Below are 23513 nucleotides of genomic sequence, written 5' to 3' on the forward strand. Positions count from 1 at the left end.
GCTTAGGAATTTCTTTAAAGCTGAGAGGCTCCAAATCAACCCCACAGTTCAAAATATCCTTAAGACAACACTCATCTCACAGTGTTTCAGAGATAAAATTTAGGCAGGGAAGGAGAAGCATAATAAATAATCTCTCAATGGCTACACTTCCAGCCATGAAGACAAGGTGGAAGAGTAAAAAGGCAGCAGGAAGATGAAGATGTTGCCTTCGTGGATCCCACCCTGTCCACTGTTGTGGTGCTAGCCAGAGATTAAGTAAACAAGGAAACTTTTATGATTTCTCTACCTGAGGACCCTGCTCAGTGGTGGGGTCAAAGGGACTCCCCACTATGCGCCTCTTGGCCCGCTCCACACTTCTTCTCACAAATTCTTCATAGATGGACTCCTCCACAAAGATGCGAGATCCTGCAGTACAGCATTGGCCTTGGTTGAAGAATACACCCTGGTGAGCCTGCTCCACAGCATAGTCCACTGCAAGAAAAACAGCTGTGTTTTCAACACCACTTTGCCTACAGAGGGGCCTGTTCATGGAGATACCGCCCTCTCCTCTCCAAGGTCTCAGGTATAACATCCTGATCACCATGGAGCATAACAGTGATAGCTCTGGACTGAGAAGCCAACTTAGTTCTAGTTCTCACTAGACCCTGACATTACTTGCTCTGCAAACTTGGGCAAATTCACTTCTTGAGTCTCTTTCTTATTAAAACAAAGACTGGACCACATCATTTATAAAACAGTCTTGATTCCAATATGCAAAGAGGTTAGGCAGATAATGTAAAGGTGTGAATCTGCCAAGTGGTCAAGCACTGTCATGAAAAGACTAAAGGAAGCTAGGGTGGCTGGATGTTGTTATGTATGAATATAAGCCAAAAACCCCCAAGAAATCAATATTTTAATATTCAGTTTTTTTGTTTTCTAAGCATGGAAATTTGTTTATTCTGTATATTTGTTTGTTCTGCATTTGGATTGTGGAATGCCAATTCACAACCCATAATCTACAAGGTCTTATATATCTAATTAGCATTTTGATGATTAATCTGTAACAGCAATGGATCTTCCAAAGACACTAAGTTTCATCTGTCGACACTGAATTGTAGAATAGCATGTAGTTCTTTCATTCCATCTCATACTTAAGATGTCAAGATAGTGTTGATAAATATGGTGTGTGCAAGTTGCTAAATGACTGACTGAAAACAACTGATGACATGACAGTGGAATGCCTACAATCCCAAAAGGAATAGGTGTAAGAATTCTGATCCTGATAAATAGTGACTAAAGCTGAACTCCACAAATTTCAAGCTGGGGCTACACTTCAAACAACTTGCTTCATTTTCTGACCTTTTCAGTGGTAAAACTGGGAAGCTGTTCTGTCTTGAGGATGTGAAGAAGAAAAAAAATGACTGAATGAAATTATGCACTTTTATTCCCTGGAGAGCTTTTCAAAACAGAGAGACCACACCTGTACAGAATGGACTAGATGGCCTTCTTCCTAGAAATACAGGCTTCCTGGGTTACTGCTTGAAGCCTCTATAAATTCCTCCAAACAAAGTCTATTCACTGAATTCACCTGAGTGTGCTGTCACCACTAGCTGAAAATCCTGGGAGCAGCAGAAAGGTATTGGTATGACTGACCAGAGAAGGCATGGAAAACACTGGTAGAGGCAGTGAAGAATTTCTTTTTGAGGTGCTGTGGATCAAACTCAGGGCCTCACACAAACTAAGCAAGTATGCTACCCCTGAGCTACAGTCCCAGCCCTAGGATTTATTTTTAATCACCTTCCAGCCATCAGGCTCAGTTGAGAAGTTTCAGAATACTTGAATCTAGACAGAGAGATCTGTACTTCGGGTGTTTAGAAACTCAGAATATTGCTTCTTCCACCATATTCTGCTAATCAGGCCCTCAACTCTTCTACTCTATTCTATAATGTCACAGAATCAAAACAGCTAAAAAATGAACTCTGCTCAGCACTCAGTTGATAAGAACTCTTCCCCAATATTAAGCTATTTTTCTCCCCAGGATATCTTGATTACCCTTAGCTTCAAAGATCTTTTTTTCTGTGTCATAGCAAGAGTGGAAATACAAAAGAGCCCCAAAGGGTGATGTGCTGGAACATGTGTGAGATCTGTGGTTGACTTACAATCGGCATCTGCAAAGATAATATTGGGACTTTTCCCTCCAAGTTCCAGAGTTACTCTCTTCAAATTACTTCTTCCAGCTGCTTCTTGAATAAGCTTTCCAACCTGAAATAAAAGAAACACAGAGGGATTTTTGCACACCTTGCTCTTGAGGCAGTCAGCTCTGGCCAAAGCCAGCTCGGGCAACAAAAGAAATGTGGCAGTAGCCAATGCTAAAAGGCAAAAGAATCCACTGAAAGACACAAGGACAGCTTTTGTGGTCAACTTGGGTGGATAAGAGATGCAAGGCAGTTTCGATACAGTTGAATGTCCATGCTGAAGTTTACTGGAGGGCTGCTTCAGTTTTATGATGGAAGACACAAGGCAAAGGGAGTTAAACCTGGAATCTTAATCACTGAAAGATTTCTCTAAAGATAAATGGCATGCAAAATGAGACTAGAGATTTCCATCACTGCATTGTGGCCTTTAGCTTGAGACTCTGGCTGCCAGAAAAAAAGCCAACTGGCTCCACTTGAAAGACATAATGAAGATAAAATTGTGTGTGTATCTCTAAAAATGCCAGGTATGCTTTATCCCATGGTCCAAAGACACTATTGATATTACTCCTTTGCCTCTACTTAGGGCTATGGTAAAGGGTTTCCATATAGTGGGAGAGAATCTGTCTCTACTTGTGCAATACTGTAGTACCTATTTATCTAGAATCCAAGTAAACAAGAGGCTGAGTTTGGAGAATGCATTTGCCATTGACTCACATGATGAAATATAAAGTTTCAAATTGGAAACAGGGATGTACCATCCATAGCCCTGCTCAAAGAAAAATGTACTACCTCAGTGGCAGGCAGTGCTGTCAGGAGTCAGCCAGCAGCTGCTAACTCCATTAGGGTCTGCCTCAGCTGAACAGAGCTCCCTGTTTAAGGGGATGTCACCCCGGCGTGGCTCACATCCACTCACTAATAGTGGCAGGCCTTGCCCATTTAGCCCATCATATGACTCCTCTGAGGGAACTCATGTGTTCCACCATGTTCCAGATGTCTGTTCAAGGTTATCTCAGATCTGCACTACAGTTCAACTTCCCTTGTATCCAATCCCCTTCACCAGAGATCCCTAGTAAATATTCTGCATCCCAAACTCCACATCAGTAACTACTCTGGGAGAACCAGCCTATAACAGGGTGCTACTCTACTGGACAACAGAGGTACTTTATGGAAAATGCTGAGCCAACCATACAGACAATTTGGTCTTATTGAGATAAAAAAAAAATGCTACTTGTGCCTGGAGATCTACTGAAAATTAAATATTTAAAAAGCTTGGAGAAGAGAAATGCCACATTCATGTTTGGCTCACCCAGCCTCTTGCTGAGATTCAGGAGGGCTAATATGTCTTCAGGCAGTGGAGGGTTATGGTAAGGACAAAAGGCTCTACAGCCTGACTGCCTGGGATTGTTATTGGCTCAACCCTTACCAACCGTTTGGCCTTGGGAAATTATTTAACTTTTTTAAGCCTTGGTTTCCTTCTCTGTAAATGGGGACTACTCATACACTGCTGGTGGGACTGCAAACTGGTACATTCACTCTGGAAATCAGTATGGAGATTCCTCAAAAAATAGGAATGAAACCATCATTTAACTCAACTATCCCACTCCTTGGTATTTATCCAGAGAATTTAAAATCAGCATACTACACTGACATAGTCACATCAATGTTTATGGCAGCTCAATTCACATCAGCTAAGCCATGGAACCATCCTAGATGCCCTTCAATAGATGAATGGATAAAGAAAATGTGGTATATATACACAATGGAGTATTACTCAGTCATAAAAGAGAATGAAATTATGGCACTTGCAAGTAAATAGGTAGATCTGGAGACTACTGTGCTAAGTGAAATAAGCCAGTCCCCCAAAGCCAAATGTACAATGTTTTTGCTGTATGTGGAAGCTAACCCACAATAAGGGAAGAAAGAGGAAGGATAGATATTCAATAGATTAGACAAAGCGGAATGAAGGAAAGGAAAGGCGGGTAGGAAAAGGAAAGACTGTAGAATGAACCTGAAAAAATTTTCCTATGTACTTACATGAATATATCACAGTGAATCCCACCACCACCATGTACATCCACAAGAATGGGGTCCTAATTAGAACAAGGTATATTCCGTGCTTGAATAATTATATAAAAATGAATTCTTCTGTCATGTATAACTAAAAAGAATCAATAAAAATTTACAAAAACAATAGTGTGTACATCACATTTAGAGATGTTCTAAGGATTCAGTGATTTAACAAAGATGGCCTTTAGAACCTATCCTGGCACACAGTAAGTGTACATACATGCTAACCATGCACAAGTGTGAGAAGCTAGGGGACTCTCTTCTCCCAAGTTATATGGAAATATATCAAGGTGACTGTAAGGACAGATACTACTGGACTTCCCAAGTAGATCTCCAGATCTCCAAAACCATACATGCATATTAACTGCTTCAAGAAAACACCAGGTTACTCTCTGGCCTCCTTTCTAAAAACCCACACCAGTCTTCACTGTTACTCATTAGCTGGGTTAAATGCTTTTGTGTTCTCACTGTAATTCTGCCTCACTCTAAAAATTTTCTAGAAAATATAACCTCATTCTGAGAGATCCTAACTATGGAAAAGGAGAGGACAATAATGTCTCTAAAGGAAGCAGAATTAGTTTCTTGTTTTGCAGAGTTACTTAACGAGATGTTAGGAAATGCTAACAGATCTTAAAGATTAATGGGCACTCTGTCCCACCAGCTAAATTTCCCCTTCTCTTGGATCTCTTCTATCTCCAGGCAAACTCCATAGGAGATAGGCTCAGTCAATGCATTGTTTTCAAACACATTCTCTTAAGAAAATGTGTATACACAAAGAAAAAAAGAATATGGTGGCCCTCTGCTCTCATAAGAGAACAGTGGTAAGTGGAAATTATTACTAGAGCTTGAGACACTTAGTAAAGAGGGAAACTCATACCTAAGGACAACTTGAGAATCAGCAACCCCTCAACTCATGCCAGGAGCCAAGGGGAGCACCTGAAAAATGCTACCATCTGTGGCTGCCTGCTACTGTGAGGAATTTCAGGAGTTTCTTTCTGCTCCATATTAACTGATGTGGACACATTTTAAAGTCCTAGAAGGAAAGCAGGTTAAATGTTTTCTCAGAAGACAAGTGACTGGAATTCATGAGCATATTGTTCATGGGTCTATGGCAGACCCTTACATTAGAAATTCATTTATGCCTCTCAAAACCCCTATGAAGTAGGTATTATCTCATTTTAGAGATTATCATATATATGAGTTAAAAGTTAATGAACATTATCAGATAACTCATCTGGCCAACAGCAAAACCGGTTGGACTCTGTAGACTTACTCTAGGGTCTGAGCCTGGGGTCACTCCCTCTCCTTCCCTTTCTTCCATCCTCTTTCTGCCTCCATTTCTTTGTCTACTGTGTACCTAATTTTTGCCATATATCACCCAAATCTTCCCCTTACACTCAAGATTGATTTGAAAGGAAATGGTTATACGGCCTCTTAGAGACACAAGTCCCATTCACAAATAGTCAGTTATAAAACGTATACTATGTCTTCAAATTTACATTTAAGAAACAAGCAAGAGCAGGCAGAAACCATGGGTTTTCACACAGTGAGATGCTGCATAAACGTGCGGGGTAGGTGAAGAGTGCTAGCCCCGCTGGCATATTTTCCCCTTAGCCCTACTCCATGACATTCATCAGGCCTTCGCCAGGTTAATATATTTTGCCACCAGGAATGTTGCCCAGTGATTATTTTCATGACTACAGTAACTACTTGAAGATCTCATTCAGTTCATGGTCATTAGAGAAGAAAACCTAAGAATAATTTTTCCTGTGGCAATGCTTTGCCAGTCTTTCCTTAGAAACCAAATTTATGCTAAACACTGCAAGGCAAATCTTAGATGAATAATGTCTTTCCTCTTCATCTCTGGACAAAGGTCAATTTGCAGCTCAGACTCAAGAAAGAACTGGAAATGTTAGGCCACTGGAGAACCACTTCCATCTGAAGTGGCCTCAGGATAGAACATTTCTGAAAACTCCAGTTTTCAGAATTTCCTTCATTAAACATTAACCCCAATTTTCTCCAGTAAACATATATTCGTGGTTCTACTATGTGCCAGTTGCAATGTTGGGCTTAGTTCCTTACCAACAAAGAACTCACAGCTACAAGGGCTCCCAGGTAACCCTGGCAGGTGCTCAACAAATGTAGCTGGCTTTGCAGTTCACTTTGAAAAGATTTATCTGGGTCTCATTTAACATTAGATCTGAACTGATTAAATTATAGTTCTGTAACACTTTGCTGTTACCTGGAGTCAGACCATTCTGATCCTGATCTATAGTATTGAGCTAGGATGCAACAAGCTTCATTAATTACAAGGTCAGGCATTACATCCCTTCCCATGATTCTCAATTTTCAGGTCAAAACCTTCTTTAGAAAATATATTACTTTTCATGAATTCTCCCTGAGAGTGGAAGGAGGGTAAATGACCCCAAACAGGAAGCATTTCTCATTATTATTACCATGAAGGGTACAAAGTAAATAGATGCAACACCAAAGAGGTGATTCTTACCAAAGGTAATACATTTAAAAACAAAGAGTTCAGTGAGAACTGGTTCCAACAGACTAAAACGTTACTTATACAAATCCCATTCAAAGGTTTTCAAAGTCAAAATCTATGGGATTACAAAATCTAAGAAAAATATATTATAGACATAAAATAAGGTCTGGGATTGACCAACACTTATATGCAAAAATTTAAGTGTGATTGTTTGGGATTTGTGTTACACTACTCATATTTAGACCATTCCCACCTGACCAGAATATAGGAGCGCATGGTGACATGAAGGAGACTTAAATTGATCAAGTTGATAGGGACAAGCTTCATGAAACTGATGCCTATTCAGATGAAACAGACAATTTGCAAGATAAAACAGATGGGCAGTCAGTTTGAGAAACCAAATCCTGTATATAACATGAATATAGATTTTTAAGATAAAGGCATAGACATTCAGTTTTGAATTCCTCATCTTTTTTCCTATCAGAAAAGGTTTCACAATGTACTATTATTCCTTCCATCCCATCGCTGACAACCTGCCTGATTATAACCATATGTAGGTTTATGGACTACATTTTGGCCCATAGAGGTCAGAAGACCTATGCTACAAATTCTGGCTTGGCTCCTAAGGAAACTTCAATTTAGGAAAGTCACTTCATCTCCTCTGGGTCTCAGCTTCTTTATCTGCAAAATAGAGGCACAGGCAAAGCAGCGAATTTGTCCCTTTTACTCCAGTTAATTGGAGAAGTTAAAGAAGATGAATAGGACTCCTGGGACCCTTGCTCACTCTCAGAGTCCATCTGCAATTATTCTGTGTTTTTCTTGCCTTAAGGAGCAGAAGTAGCTTTTCACAAGATACCACAGCTGCTGGGAATGGTAGAGAACCTAGTCTGTTTTTAGTTTCCCTGTACAAAGCTCATTATGAAAGAGTAAGTGATAGTGTTCCCATCATGTGGTTTCTTGACTCTGCACTCCCTGCAGAGCCTCTCAGCTTAATCTGGGTACCCCAGACAGGCAAGGGTAGTGAACTGGGGGCTCCCACGCACATAATGAAACTGGGCTAATTCTCAGCAGGAATACTGGCACAGACCAAACAGACTCCCACCTTCGTGTGAATAGGCTTCAAGATTGATATCAGGGACATCCCGGAAGCGCCACAATGTACAGGAATCCTGTTCATGGCGATGCAGCAGTGCAGGGGAATGAAATCTGGCTTTTAACAGGGAAAATAATTTGTTAAATTGGAAAAATAAATAAACTACAAAAGGCTTTTCATGCCTTCTTTATTCAAGACAGTTGCTCCCTGAACAAAGTTTCTAAAGTTAGAGAAAAATTTTCTTTTTATTAATAAATTACCCAAATTAAGGTGGGTTTCTCCTCCAAGATATGATACCTTTTTATGGTTTGTAAACCAAATGTCTATAGAGACATCAGTAAACTGGTTGAAGATGCCTGTTTTCTGCATATATTTTCATTTCTTAAAAACCTCAAACAGACTGACTCTCTGCTTCTTCCCTCTTCTTCTTTCTAAAATTTCATTGTTATGCTTCCTGGTTTCAACCATTATGAAAACAAAAGCCGAAAATATGTGAATTGGGCATTTCTTGTCTTTGTGAAATACCCCAAAATAAGCCAAATTCATCTGTTCAGATTTTCACTAGCAAGTAATAGGGCCAAGGCATCCTTTAAGTGGTAACAGCAATTTTAAAACTTTATCTGTGAAATGTGGATTATGAAAATCAGTATAACCACCAGTAGCTATGGTTCTAGCCTTCTTTCCTATCATTCCCGTCACCACACACCTGTCACTCCAGCCACACAAAACCACTTGCCTTTCCTGGAACACACTTCTGTGTCTTTGAATAAGTTGCTTCCTCTGCCTGAAAAGCCTTTACTTTCCTGGGTTATTTGATAAACTAATTCTTCCAGACCTAACTCTGTACCTCCTCTGAGAAGCTAACTATTCTCTCCATTCTCCCACAGAGGTTAGTTCCTCCTTCTCCAAACCCACAGTGCTTTGCACGTAACTCTTGCTCTGTATTTGTGAGTGAGCTATCTTTCTCACTAGATTGAATTCATCAGGGGAGACTCTGTCTGGATCATTTTTTTTTCCTATTTATATGTATACAAAGATCTTAAATAACATTTGTTGAGTCAATGAGCCAGAGCATGATGGTAACTCTCAAGGTCTCTGGAAATAGGGACAGAGAGGTGAGAGATACAAGAGATGGTGCCATGCGTTAGAACACTGGCTGCACACTGGAATTCCCAGGGCACTTATGCTCTTTTCTATCTGGGATTTACCTCCAGAGACTCTGATCATCTTAGGAGTGGAACATACAGTTATGTTTATTTTTCAAAAGTTCCCAATTCAAATGTGCTGCTAGTATTCCAAACCATGGGGTCAATAAAATCTTTAAGGGCATTTCTCTCACACTTTTCTTTTTCACCTTTTATCATTGGGTGCATTCTCCAAATATTTAATATGATTGGTGAATGGGCACATATTCCATGCTACTTGTTTTCAAAAACATTATTTTATTTAATGTTTAAAACAATGCTGGGAGTCAAGAATTATTACTGCATTTTATATTTGGAAAAACACAAGATGCAGAGAAGTCAAGAAATGAGTTGGGGACAGGCACTCATGGAGTAGCAGAGGCAGGAATGGACCCTAGAATGCCCATACGGAGCCTCTGGCTCTTTTACCTCCACCATAACTTCTCTCTATGTTCACTTCTCTTCTCTAGATCTTCTGAGGATTAGATCCCCTCTTCTATGAGTGGGATTCTGACAATTTAGCACACTATCTATGACTAACTTATTCTAGATCAACTGTACTGTACACTTAGTCAACCTTTTGTTGTATAAGACTACTTCAGATTAATTTAAAAATAAATATTCTGATTTCTTGGTCTGCTTTGACAGGAAGAAGTGTGGAGTACTCGAGTCAAAGATACTAATGTCCCACCAATTAGGCAAGCTAAAGGGGGTGGGCATCTTAGAACCTGTTCATACTCAGGCTGAGTTTAGACAAGAGAAGAAACCTATTGCAGAATCCTTGATTTAGCATAGAGTAAACCACAGAATCTCAGCTAACAGAGACATTAGCATGCTTTTTCTTATTTTTCTATACTCATATTTTCATTAGTATTTTAAAAAGGGGAAGAAAGATAATAATTTAAAACCTGAACATCCAAAAGTTCTGTTACATCAAACTCGAACTTTTTATTAAAATGCTAGATTATTCCCTAGCAGATTTACACACAACTTTAGAAAAAGGTCTATTAGCTCTTTTATAAAAACTAGGTTACACTGTAGCAGGGAACTTCCTCCACCTACAAAGAGGGGTGAGACCAAACAGGGGAGAGCTGACCCGATTCATTACTTAAGCAGCAGAGATGAGTTTGTATCATGCAACATGACATTCATCTCACTTAAGAAATGAAAGGAGGATGGGGGAAGATGGCCGCGAAGGGAGTGCAGTAACTCCGAGTACTGCGTCACTGTGAGGGAAAATGATGAGTTAGAACGGCTAAAAGCTATCTTGTCAGGAATTTCCAGCAAAATTGGGGTGCTCCAAAACCTAGTGGAAGGACTTTCATCGCACGAGGATCAGCTTCAGGGGCTCAAAAGCGAGCGATTTGTCCGTACGGAGCGCTGATTGTTCGGCAGATCGCCCTGCGGCTGGAGTCTGCGGCGCGCACTGGGAAACGACGGGCTGGTGCCGCAGAGATACAGCGATGCTGATTCTGCGGGCTCCTGCCAGCTAGGCATTTGCTGAGCTCGGAGCTGAATTCTGGGTGGGAGACGGGGAAGGAAACGGTCCAGTTCGGTTCTCCACACCGGTCAGACCACGGAGGAAGCCAGCGGCCACCATCTTGGAGAGCTGACGTCACCATCCTTGTTTTTGACTGATTGCAGCTCTTTCAGCTATAGATCAGGTAATTTCAGGCTGACAATTGTCTGCGTCTCGCAGACAAATTGCTCAGACTTAGTGCTAAATAACACGCGGAAACTGCTTCCTGGAGCCTGCTCCTATCAGAACACGCACCGAGCCCGGAGCGGCGGAGCTCCGACTACCGGAGCTGCTCTGGCCCAGGGCTATAGAACCCGCGGAAACTGCTTCTTGGAGCCTGCTCCTGTCGGAGCATGCACCAAGTCCGGAGAGGCCGAATTCTGGCTCCCGGAACTGCTCTGGCCCAGGGATAAAGATCCCGCGGAAACTGTCTCTCGGTCCGGGTCCTGCTGAATACTGTGAAGGCCAGAGGGGCGGAGCAGAGCCGCCGCCAGAGCCCGGATCAGGTCCAGCGACCCGCAGGCGTGGTGTCGCGTCGCTCCGGCTAGAGCAGGGGCCGAACAGAGCCGCCGCCTGCACCCGGAAGAGGTCCAGCGACCCGCCGGCGTGGTGTCGCGTCGCTCCGGCTAGAGCAGGGGCCGAACAGAGCCGCCGCCAGAGCCCGGAACAGGCACAGCGACCCGCCGGCGTGGAGTCGCGTCGCCCCGGCTAGAGCAGGGGCCGAACAGAGCCACCGCCTGCGCCCGGAAGAGGTCCAGCGACCCGCCGGCGTGGTGTCGCGTCGCTCCGGCTAGAGCAGGGGCTGAACAGAGCCGCCGCCAGAGCCCGGAACAGGCCATGCGACCCGCCGGCGTGGTGTCGCGTCACTCCGGCTAGAGCAGGGGCCGAACAGAGCCTCTGCCTGCGCCCGGAACAGGTCCAGCGACCCGCCGGAGTGGTGTCGCGTCGCTCCAGCTAGAGCAGGGGCCCAACAGAGCCGCCGCCAGAGCCCGGAACAGGCCATGCGACCCGCCGGCGTGGTGTCGCGTCGCTCCGGCTAGAGCAGGGGCTGAACAGAGCTGCCGCCTGCGCCCGGAACAGGTCCTGTGACCTGCCGGCGTGGTTGTCAAAAAACCCCAATTGGAGTAGGGGGAAAGCAGATCCTCCACCCGCGTCCGCAAGGTAGGCAGGCCTGTGACAGTCTGGCAGAACAGCCCCAGCGGCCTGCTGACGTGGTAGACACGTCACACCACTTGGGGGAGGGGCAGAGCAGAGCCGCTCCCCGAGCCTGGATCAGGCCCAGCGGCCCGCCAGCGTGGCAGTCACATCACTCCATTTGGAGTAGGGGCAGAGCAGAGCCGACGCCCGAGCCTGCAAGGTAGACAGACTTGCGACCGACCGGCGGAACAGGCCCAGCGGTCTACTGGTGTGGTAGACACGTCACACAAATTGGAGGAGGGGCAGAGCAGAGCTGCCTCCCGGAGCCCGCTAGGTAGACAGACCCGCGTCCGACCGGCGGATCAGGCCCAGCGGCCTGCTGGTGTGGTAGACACGTAACCCGTCATCCCAATTGGAGTAGGGGCAGAGCAGAGCCTTCTCCCGCGGTCGGTGTAGGCCCAGCGGCCCGACAGCGTCGTAGTCACATCAACCCAATTGGAGCAGGGACAGGGCAGAGCCGCCACTCGCGCACAGAACAGGTCCAGCGACCTGCCGGTGTAGTAGTCAAGACACCCCAAGTGGAGTAGGGGCAAAGCAGATCCTACACCCGCGCCCGCAAGGTAAGCAGGCCTGTGACAGACTGGCGGAACAGGCCCAGCGGCCTGCCGGCGTGGTAGACACGTCACACCACCTGGGTGAGGGGCTGAGCAGAGCCGCAGCCCGGGCCCAGAACAGGCACAGCGACCTGCCGGCGTGGTAGTCACGACAACCCAATTGGAGAAGGGGCAGAGCAGAGCCGCCGCCCACGCCTGCAAGGTAGTCAGATCCGCGACTAACTGGTGGAACAGGCCCAGGGGTTCACGGACGTGGTGACGTGGTAGACAAGTCACACCAATAGGAGGAAGGGCAGAGCAGAGCCGCTGCCCGCGCCTCCAAGGTAGGCAGACCTGCGACCGACTGGCAGAACAGTCCCAGCGGCCCGCCAGCGTGGTAGACAGATCACCCCATTTGGAGGAGGAGCAGAGCTGCCGCCCGCCCCTGCAAGGGAGACTTTTCAACTATACAAGAGCAATATAAATATATAGGGGGAAAATTTCAAAAACACAACAGTTTCACTAAGCAGAAAGAAACACGAGCAATATGAAAAGACAAGGAAAGAAAGGACCACAAGCAATGCAGGTCAACTCAACTTTAGAAGAGGTTATAGCTGCAGCAGATGGAATGTCAGATAAAGAATTCAGGATATACATGCTGCAAATGATCTGGAGCCTCAAGGAAGACATTAGACAGCAAAATCAGACAATGAAAGATCATTTCGACCACTTCGACAATGTATTACATAAACAAATCCAAGAAGCAAAAGATCAACTATACAGGGAGATAGAGGTAATAAAAAACAAACAAACAGAAATCCTAGAAATGCAGGAAGCAATAAACCAACTTAAAAACTCAATTGAGAATACTACCAGCAGAGTAGAACACTTAGAAGATAGAACATCAGACAATGAAGACAAAGTATTTCAACTTGAAAAGAACATAGATAGCTCAGCAAAACTGTTAAGAAACCATGAGCAGAACATCCAAGAAATATGGGATAATATAAAGAGACCAAACTTAAGAGTCATTGGGATACAGGAAGGTATAGAGGTCCAAACCAAAGGAATGAACTACCTATTCAATGAAATAATACGAGAAAACTTCCCAGACTTGAAGAATGAGACAGAATCCCAAATCCTAGAAGCATACAGGACGCCGAATGTGCAAAATCATAAGAGATCCACACCTAGACACATTATAATGAAGATGCCCAACATACAGAATAAGGAGAGAATTTTAAAAGCTACAAGAGAAAGGAAGCAAATTACATTTAGGGGTAAACCAATCAGGATAACAGCTGATCTTTCAACACAGACTCTGAAAGCTAGAAGATCCTGGAATAACATATTTCAAAAACTGAAAGAAAATGGGTTCCAACCAAGAATCACGTATCCAGCGAAATTAAGCTTCAGGATGGAAGATGAAATTAAAACCTTCCACGATAAACAAAAGTTAAAAGAATTTGCAGCTAGAAAACCATGTCTTCAAAACATCCTCGGCAAAACATTACAGGAAGAGGAAATGGAAAATAACAATGAAAACCAACAGTGGGAGGTAGGACAGTAAAGGGGGGGAAAAATATTCAAAAAGGAAAACAAACCACGTATAGTAACATAAATAAACAATTATGGCTGGAAGAACAACCCATATCTCAATAATAACCCTAAATGTTAATGGCTTAAACTCACCAATCAAGAGACACAGGCTAGTAGAATGGATCACAAAACAAGACCCAACAATATGCTGCCTACAGGAGACGCATCTGATAGGAAAAGACATACATAGACTGAAGGTGAAAGGTTGGGAAAAATCATATCACTCATATGGACTTCGGAAACAAGCAGGAGTGTCCATACTCATATCAAATAAAATAGATTTCAAGCCAAAGTTAATCAAAAGGGATAAAGAGGGACACTACATACTGCTCAAGGGAACCATACACCAACAAGACATAACTATCATAAATATATATGCCCCAAACAATGGTGCAGCTATGTTCATCAAACAAACTCTTCTCAAGTTCAAGAGTCTAATAGACCAACATACAATAATCATGGGAGACTTCAACACACCTCTCTCACCACTAGACAGATCTTCCAAACAAAAGTTGAATAAGGAAACTATAGAACTCAATAACACAATTAATAACCTAGACTTAATTGATATATATAGAATATACCACCCAACATCAAGCAGTTACACTTTTTTCTCAGCAGCACATGGATCCTTCTCAAAAATAGATCATATATTATGTCACAGGGCAACTCTTAGACAATATAAAGGAGTGGAGATAATACCATGCATCTTATCTGATCATAATGGAATGAAACTGAAAATCAACGATAAAAGAAGGAAGGAAAAAACATGCATCACTTGGAGAATGAACAATTGGTTACTAAATGATCAATGGGTTATAGAAGACATCAAGGAGGAAATTAAAAAATTCTTAGAGATAAATGAATGCACAGACACAACATATAGGAATCTATGGGACACATTAAAAGCAGTTCTAAGAGGAAAATTCATTGCTTGGAGTTCATTCCTTAAAAAAAGAAGAAACCAACAAATAAATGATCTCATACTCCATCTCAAAATCCTAGAAAAAGAAGAGCAAAACAACAGCAAAAGAAGTAGAAGGCAAGAAATTATTAAAATCAGAGCTGAAATTAATGAAATCGAAACAAAAGAAACAATTGAAAAGATTGACAAAACTAAAAGTTGGTTCTTTGAAAAAATAAATAAAATCGACAGACCCTTAGCCATGCTAACGAAGAGAAGAAGGGAGAGAAATCAAATTACTAGCATACGGGATGAAAAAGGCAATATCACAACAGACACTTCAGAAATACAGAAGATAATCAGAAACTATTTTGAATCCTTATACTCCAATAAAATAGAAGATAGTGAAGGCATCGATAAATTTCTTAAGTCATATGATCTGCCCAGATTAAGGCAGGAGGATATAGACAACCTAAACAGACCAATATCAATTGAGGAAATAGAAGAAACCATCAAAAGACTACCAACTAAGAAAAGCCCAGGACCGGATGGGTATACAGCAGAGTTTTACAAAACCTTTAAAGAGGAACTAACACCAATACTTTTCAAGCTATTTCAGGAAATAGAAAAAGAGGGAGAACTTCCAAATTCATTCTACGAGGCCAACATCACCCTGATTCCTAAACCAGACAAAGACACTTCAAAGAAAGAAAACTACAGACCAATATCTCTAATGAACCTAGATGCAAAAATCCTCAATAAAATTTTGGCAAATCGGATTCAAAAACATATCAAAAAAATTGTGCACCATGATCAAGTAGGATTCATCCCTGGGATGCAAGGCTGGTTCAATATACGGAAATCAATTAATGTTATTCACCACATCAATAGACTTAAAAATAAGAACCATATGATCATTTCGATAGATGCAGAAAAAGCATTCGACAAAGTACAGCATCCCTTTATGTTCAAAACGCTAGAAAAACTAGGGATAACAGGAACTTACCTCAACATTGTAAAAGCAATCTATGCTAAACCTCAGGCTAGCATCATTCTGAATGGAGAAAAATTGAAGGCATTCCCTCTAAAATCTGGAACAAGACAGGGATGCCCTCTCTCACCACTTCTGTTCAACATAGTTCTCGAATCACTGGCCAGAGCAATTAGACAGACGAAAGAAATTAAAGGCATAAAAATAGGAAAAGAAGAACTTAAATTATCACTATTTGCAGATGACATGATTCTATACCTAGCAGACCCAAAAGGGTCTACAAAGAAACTATTAGAGCTAATAAATGAATTCAGCAAAGTGGCAGGATATAAAATCAACACGTATAAATCAAAGGCATTCCTGTATATCAGCGACAAATCCTCTGAAATGGAAATGAGGACAACCACTCCATTCACAATATCCCCCCAAAAAATAAAATACTTAGGAATCAACCTAACAAAAGAGGTGAAAGACTTATACAATGAAAACTACAGAACCCTAAAGAGAGAAATAGAAGAAGATCTTAGAAGATGGAAAAATATACCCTGTTCATGGATAGGCAGAACTAACATCATCAAAATGACGATATTACCAAAAGTTCTCTATAGGTTTAATGCAATACCAATCAAAATCCCAATGGCATTTCTTATAGAAATGGAGAAAGCAATCATGAAATTCATATGGAAAAATAAAAGACCCAGAATAGCAAAAACAATGCTAAGCAGGAAGGGTGAATCAGGCGGTATAGCGATACCAGACTTCAAACTATACTACAGAGCAATAGTAACAAAAACAGCATGGTACTGGTACCAAAACAGGCGGGTGGACCAATGGTACAGAATTGAGGACACAGAAACCAACCCACAAAACTACAACTATCTTATATTTGATAAAGGGGCTAAAAGCATGCAATGGAGGAAGGATAGCATCTTCAACAAATGGTGCTGGGAAAATTGGAAATCCATATGCAACAAAATGAAACTGAATCCCTTTCTCTCGCCATGCACTAAAGTTAACTCAAAATGGATCAAGGAGCTCGATATCAAATCAGAGACACGGCGTCTGATAGAAGAAAAAGTCGGCTACGATCTACATACTGTGGGGTCGGGCTCCAAATTCCTCAATAGGACACCCATAGCACAACAGTTAATAACTAGAATCAACAAATGGGACTTACTCAAACTAAAAAGTTTTTTCTCAGCAAAAGAAACAACAAGAGAGGTAAATAGGGAGCCTACATCCTGGGAACAAATCTTTACTCCTCACACTTCAGACAGAGCCCTAATATCCAGAGTATACAAAGAACTCAAAAAATTAGACAACAAGATAACAAATAACCCAATCAACAAATGGGCCAAAGACATGAACAGACACTTCTCAGAGGAGGACATACAATCAATCAACAAGTACATGAAAAAATGCTCACCATCCCTAGCAGTCAGAGAAATGCAAATCAAAACCACCCTAAGATACCATCTCACTCCAGTAAGATTGGCAGCCATTATGAAGTCAAACAACAACAAGTGCTGGCGAGGATGTGGGGAAAAGGGTACACTTGTTCATTGTTGGTGGGACTGCAAATTGGTGCAGCCAATCTGGAAAGCAGTATGGAGATTTCTTGGAAAGTTGGGAATGGAACCACCATTTGACCCAGCTATTCCCCTTCTCGGTCTATTCCCTAAAGACCTAAATAGAGCATGCTACAGGGACACTGCTACATCGATGTTCATAGCAGCACAATTCACAATAGCAAGACTGTGGAACCAACCTAGATGCCCTTCAATAGACGAATGGATAAAAAAAATGTGGCATTTATACACAATGGAGTATTACTCTGCATTGAGAAATGACAAAATCATAGAATTTGGAGGGAAATGGATGGCATTAGAGCAGATTATGCTAAGTGAAGCCAGCCAATCCCTAAAAAACAAATGCCAAATGTCTTCTTTGATATAAGGAGAGTAACTAAGAACAGAGTAGGGACGAAGAGCATGAGAAGAAGATTAACATTAAACAGGGACGAGAGGTGGGAGGGAAAGGGAGGGAGAAGGGAAATTGCATGGAAATGGAAGGAGACCCTCAGGGTTATACAAAATTACATACAAGAGGTAGCGAGGGGAAAGGGAAAAATAATACAAGGGGGAGATATGAACTGCAGTAGAGTGGGTAGAGAGAGAAGAGGGGAGGGGAGGGGAGGGGAGGGGGGTAGTAATGGATAGGAAAGGCAGCAGAATACAACAGACCCTAGTATGGCAATATATAAATCAATGGAAGTGTAACTGATGTGATTCTGTAATTTGTATACGGAGTAAAAATGGGAGTTCATAACCCACTTGAATCAAAGTGTGAAATATGATGTATCAAGAACTATGTAATGTTTTGAACAACCAACAATAAAAAAAATTAAAAAAAAAAAAAATAAATAAAATCTTTAGGTAATGAATCCAAAAAAAAAAAAAAAAAAAAAAGAAATGAAAGGAGAACACCAGCTGCGTAAATTAGAATCAGTGATAATACAGCTGTTAGCTACAAACATTTGTTTGGCACGAATCAATCTGGACTCTCCTGTAGTTTGCTTTGATGGTCCCTCTACTATCTTGTTGACTAATGATGAAATCATGGTTTGTTAATCTAACTGAATAAAGAAAACACTATATCAAGCAAAATGCAAACTGTTTTCCTGTACTTTACTGAAGTGTTTATTGATTCTGTTTATAAGAGCCCTTTCATATTCTCTTATTAAATATTTACATGTATTGCTTATGTATTTAGCTGCATAAGAAGAAATTAATCTTACCTTTAATCTGTATAACTTTGTTTGCCTTTTAAATGCCTTTTGCTAAAATAAAATGGAAATCAGCCACCTCAAATAAGCTTCTTATTGCTGACTATTCCAGACATTTTGTGTAACGAAAGGTCCTAATTCCCTAGGGTAATCATAACAGAAGCCACACTTAAATCCATGTTTAAGTGACATGTTCAGTCTGGAAGAATGTATATAATATCCTAAGTAGCCTACAAAATTAGAAAAGAATACATAGATGAAGAAATAAATAACTACAAACTAAAAAGGGGCTCCAAGATTATGTGACCACTTGATTTGTCTGTGAAAACTGTCCATCTGCTACTATTAACAGATAATTACAAGTTGTTTTTCATATTCTAGACAAATGCTTCTCCCTCAGGTCCTTTAGCATCTGCCAATGATGTCATTCCAAAGAAGAAACTAGGAGATACCTCAAAAGCCTCAGAATTGGTTTCCCTTCAAATGAATGTAAACATCTCTAGAGAAACATCAAATGTAGACACCAGTGGAAAACTTCAGCTGAAACTTGTTCTGTGTACACTGTAATTAGGCTACCTCACCATTGTGTTTCTAATGACAAAACACTTCACAGGGCCACCTTCTGTACCATTCTTTTCCCAATTTCCTCTTCTCTCTGTTTTTCTTCCTCCCTTTTTCTGCCCCCCCCCCACTTCCTCATTGCATATTTTCAGTTTTGAAAAGTTCATATTTTACATATTTAGCTGTTAATGTTCTTCCTGTAGAGATAAAAATTTCCTGTTATTATAAAGCTACAGTAATCAAAACAATATGGTAATGTTGAATGGACAGACACGTAGCCTAGTGAAACAGAACACAGAGTCTAGAAAGAGACTCACACAAATATGGAGAACTCATGCTTGAGAAAGATGCAAAGGCCTTTCAGTGGAGACAGGACAGACTTTTTGAGAAATAAGTGTGAGCAGCTTGGGTTTTTAGCTCAGTAGTTAAGTGCTTGCTGAGCATGTGTGATGCCCCCGGGTTTGATTCTGAGTATGTGCTCGTGCATAAACCCACATGCACAAAGAAGAATAGAAAAGAAATGTGCTTGACCAGTATTCTATGTTTTAAAAAAAGGAGAACTTCAATCTCTACCTCATAACATATACAAAAATTAACTCAAAGCAGATTATATGCCTAAATGTAAAACAAAAACTCTAAAATTCCTAGAATGAACCAGAGTAGAAAATCTTTGTGCTCTTAAGTTAAAGTTCTCTTACAACGTCAAAAACCTGATTCATAAAATAAAATACTAATGAACTAAATATTATCAAAATCAAGAAGATCTGCTCGTAGAAAACATTGTTAAGAAATGAAAATTCAAGTCACAAACTGGGAAGAAATATTTGCAACATATAAAGTTCTTGTAACCAGAATATACAAAGATCTTTCAAAATTCAACAATAAGAAGACAAACGATGCTCTCCCCCACACAAATCGGCAAACATTTAAAAAGATACCTCACCAAAGAAGACATTCAATGGCAAATGCACAAAGGAAAAGATGTTCAATAGTAGAGAACTGGAAATTAAAACCACATCAAGAGAACATCATACACCTAATTCAAATAACTAAAATTTAAAAAGACTGTCCATATTGAATGTTGATGAGGATGCAGAGGAGTTGAAAATATTTTATATTGATGGTAGGAAATTTACTTGGAAAACACTTTACATTTCTTAATCTGCCATATCATCTAGCCATTACATTCTTAGGCATTCCACTCTTAGGATGTATATATCCAGATGAAAATTTGTACACAAACGTTTGTAGAGGCTTTTCTTTGTAGCAGCTCCAAACTGCTGAATAGATAAACAAATTGTGATTTATCCAAAAGGTTGACTACTATTCAGCAATAAAAAAGAATAAAAACACTGATACACACAGCATGGATGGATCTCAGAGTAATTCTGCTGAGTAAAAAATAGCCAGATAGCAAAGTTTATACCATATGTCTCCATTCATATAAAATTCTAGAAAATGCAAGTAACCTAACCAGAAAGCAGATTGGTATCTGGGAATATGTGGGGGGTGGATGAAGGGAGAGATGCAAGAGAGAGATTGCAGAGGGGCATTAAGAAACTTTTGAGGGCAGTGAACATAGCCACTTTCTCAACTGTGCTGGTGGTTTCTCAGGTGGATGGCTACATATGTCTAAAGTATCAAGCTGTACATTTTAAATATGTGAAATTTACTGTGCATAAATTATATCTTAATAAAGCTGTTAATAAAGATCTAATAAAGACTTAGATCTTTAAGTGTATGTGACTATTTAAAATACAGTTTAATGGTTTTAAAGTAAAAAATACATTAGGAATACATTGATGACATTCTAAAACAATTAGAACCCGAAAAGGAAAAATAATGACAAGACATTATTATATGATAATAATGACATCTAGGTAGAGATTTCCACTTTGTGGTTAGAAGTCTAGGGCTCAAAAGAGAGATTAATAATTACAAGTGAGCTATTTTAGGGAAATTTCCTAAATAAATACTGTGTTGATTAACTTAATTGATTACTTTCATATTGTTAAATAAAAATTTAAATAAATGTGTTAGATGAAAATAGATGAGTTAGAAAAAAACTGTTGGTTTTATGAGAAGGGAAGATAGTTGGGGTGGAAAATAAATAGTGATTAATTTCCATGTTCAGAATCCTATAGATACGACTAAAATGAACCCTGAAACTTTCCTAAGGAATATTGCTTTAAGCAGATAAGGGCAAAATCAACAAAAATTGCTTAAGAAGAAGATCTATCCAGTTGAGCCTGAAGAGTCAAATTGCTTAGGAATTCATTGGTGATTATCGGGGCTCCGCTGAACATCCTATGCAGAGGGAACTAGTGGTCCTAGGGGCATAATGATGCAATGAGATGGTATTAGAGCTGTGCTGAACCTGCAAAATCCTCTGGGGCAAAGGCCTAGAGCACAGAAGAAACAGAGAAAACAGGAGGGAGAAGTTCATGAAGATCTCAGGTGATTTTTACCAAATATTGACTTTATGCTCTTACTGCTAGGGTAAGTCCAGTTCATCCATTTGTAAAATATGGGGTGATAGAAGGGCATCTTCATATGCCGATGCCTGACATACAATAGTGAATCAAAATGCTTTCTATCTGAAAGATCAATCTTAATTTTAAGACTGTCAAAGTCATCTCTGAAAAAGCTCATTAGTACCTTTCTGGGTTCAAAGGCTACTCCTGTATATGGGGAGGAGGAATGAAGGAAAATGAAATTTACTACAGACTGAGAAGTGGCACAGGAGAGGTTATGTTACTCATTTATGAGGTGCAGCTTGTGAAAAATAAGTCTTACTAGTTTACAGTTGTGGTGTATACATCACAGTTACTTTCTGAGAAATATAATTGAAGGGGGACTCTGCTCACATGCCAATTATTCCCCTGCACTCATCAGCCATTTTACCATACCACCAACCCTATATTGTTTTGAGTGTTATGAACTTTCATATGTTTGCAAGTTCTTAATACAATAATTGCTTAGGAATTCATTTTGGACATTTTTTGTCTGTTTCTTTGTTAACTCATAAGTACAGGGAAAGCTTTGGACCATGTTTTTACTTTGCTAAACAGATTGTGATATTTTTTCTTAAGATGCTCGGAGAGAGATAATAGCTGGAATAAAACTATACACTTACAAGATAATGCAAGTGATACTTTTCAGTTTTCACAAATGTTATATTTTAGCATAGACTAGCAAACTTAGAACCATAAGTTTTTTTCTTAAAATAGCCTGGGAACATGTTGTGAAGTATGACCCAACTAATTGATTTATATGTAAACCAGTGATTCTTGAACATCAACAGATTTACAAATCACTACAAAAACTGATTAAAGTGAGACTTCTTAGACCCATTTCCAAAATCTCTAACTTATAGGCTTGTGGATGGTGTGCATAAATCTGGGTTTTTAAAGAGTACACAGCCTCCACTACCACCACCACTTTGAACAACTACTGAAAAATAATGATTACTACATTACATTTTTTCAGCAATGAAATTTTATCTTATGACAGAATTTGAATGTAGTCAATTCAGGTTGAAGGAATGACCCCCACTTCAGACCATTGCAAGTAATCTTAAGTGAGTTCCTTAATAGGTTTCAAAACTCTCTTCCAATATTCAACCATTGTAACTTCATATCATGTACAACCACAAGAATGGGAAGTTATAATCCATGTATATATGATATGTCAAAATATAGTCTACTGTCATGTATGACTAAAAAGATTAAAAAATAGAAAACACAGTGAAATTAAAAAAAAACTCTCTTCCAGCATTGCATTCTAAATAGTACACTATTTCACCTAAAAAGAAAAATAATTCAAAAGCAATTTATCTAAGCAAGCACTGAGGCAATCTTCCAAAAAATGAAATAGAAGAGCAAACACACACACACACACACACACACACACACACACACACACACTTACTAGAAGTCAAAAATATCTGTAAAGTACTTACAAAAGCCACAAAACAAATAAAGAGAAAAGCTGTCAGAAGAGAGCAGGAATTAGTTTTCGACAGATTTATTATTTGCAAATGGAAAGTTCAGATTCAACTAATATTTACTGAAATCTTACAATGTGCTAAACAACATGATTGGAACTTTCAAATACAATTATCTTAATCCACAAATAAGTCTGTAGGGAGTTATTCTTAACTCTTAGCGGATGAAAAAATGAAAGGAGAGACTAAATAATTTGCCAAAAATCATACAATAGGAAATCTGGGATCTGATCCACAGTTGTTTGAATCCAGAACCACTCCTATTATACCACACTTCCCCAAACATAAGTTGTTCTATTAACTTCACTTAAAAATAAATACAAAACAAGGATACTTGTTTTGGCAGGATACTGGACATTGTGAAACATGTAGATTTTGTTGTCTTTCTTTAAAGAGTGGGCTCCCT

The 23513-nt window shown here is 40.3% G+C and overlaps 1 protein-coding gene across 1 annotated transcript in view; it reads right to left on the minus strand.

Moving 5' to 3' along the window:
- The window catches only part of Aldh1a2 (aldehyde dehydrogenase 1 family member A2), a 96019-nt gene that overhangs the window by 11577 nt on the left and 60929 nt on the right, over positions 1 to 23513 (minus strand). Inside the window, exons 8-9 of the mRNA XM_076850854.2 lie at positions 2139 to 2241; positions 287 to 471 (exon numbers count right to left, since the gene is read on the minus strand). Of these exons, the coding sequence (XP_076706969.1) occupies positions 287 to 471; positions 2139 to 2241 (288 nt within the window). The remainder of the gene's footprint in view (positions 1 to 286; positions 472 to 2138; positions 2242 to 23513) is intronic.

Source organism: Callospermophilus lateralis, chromosome 3 (genome assembly GCF_048772815.1).
Source record: "Callospermophilus lateralis isolate mCalLat2 chromosome 3, mCalLat2.hap1, whole genome shotgun sequence".
Classification (NCBI taxonomy): Eukaryota; Metazoa; Chordata; class Mammalia; order Rodentia; family Sciuridae; genus Callospermophilus; species Callospermophilus lateralis.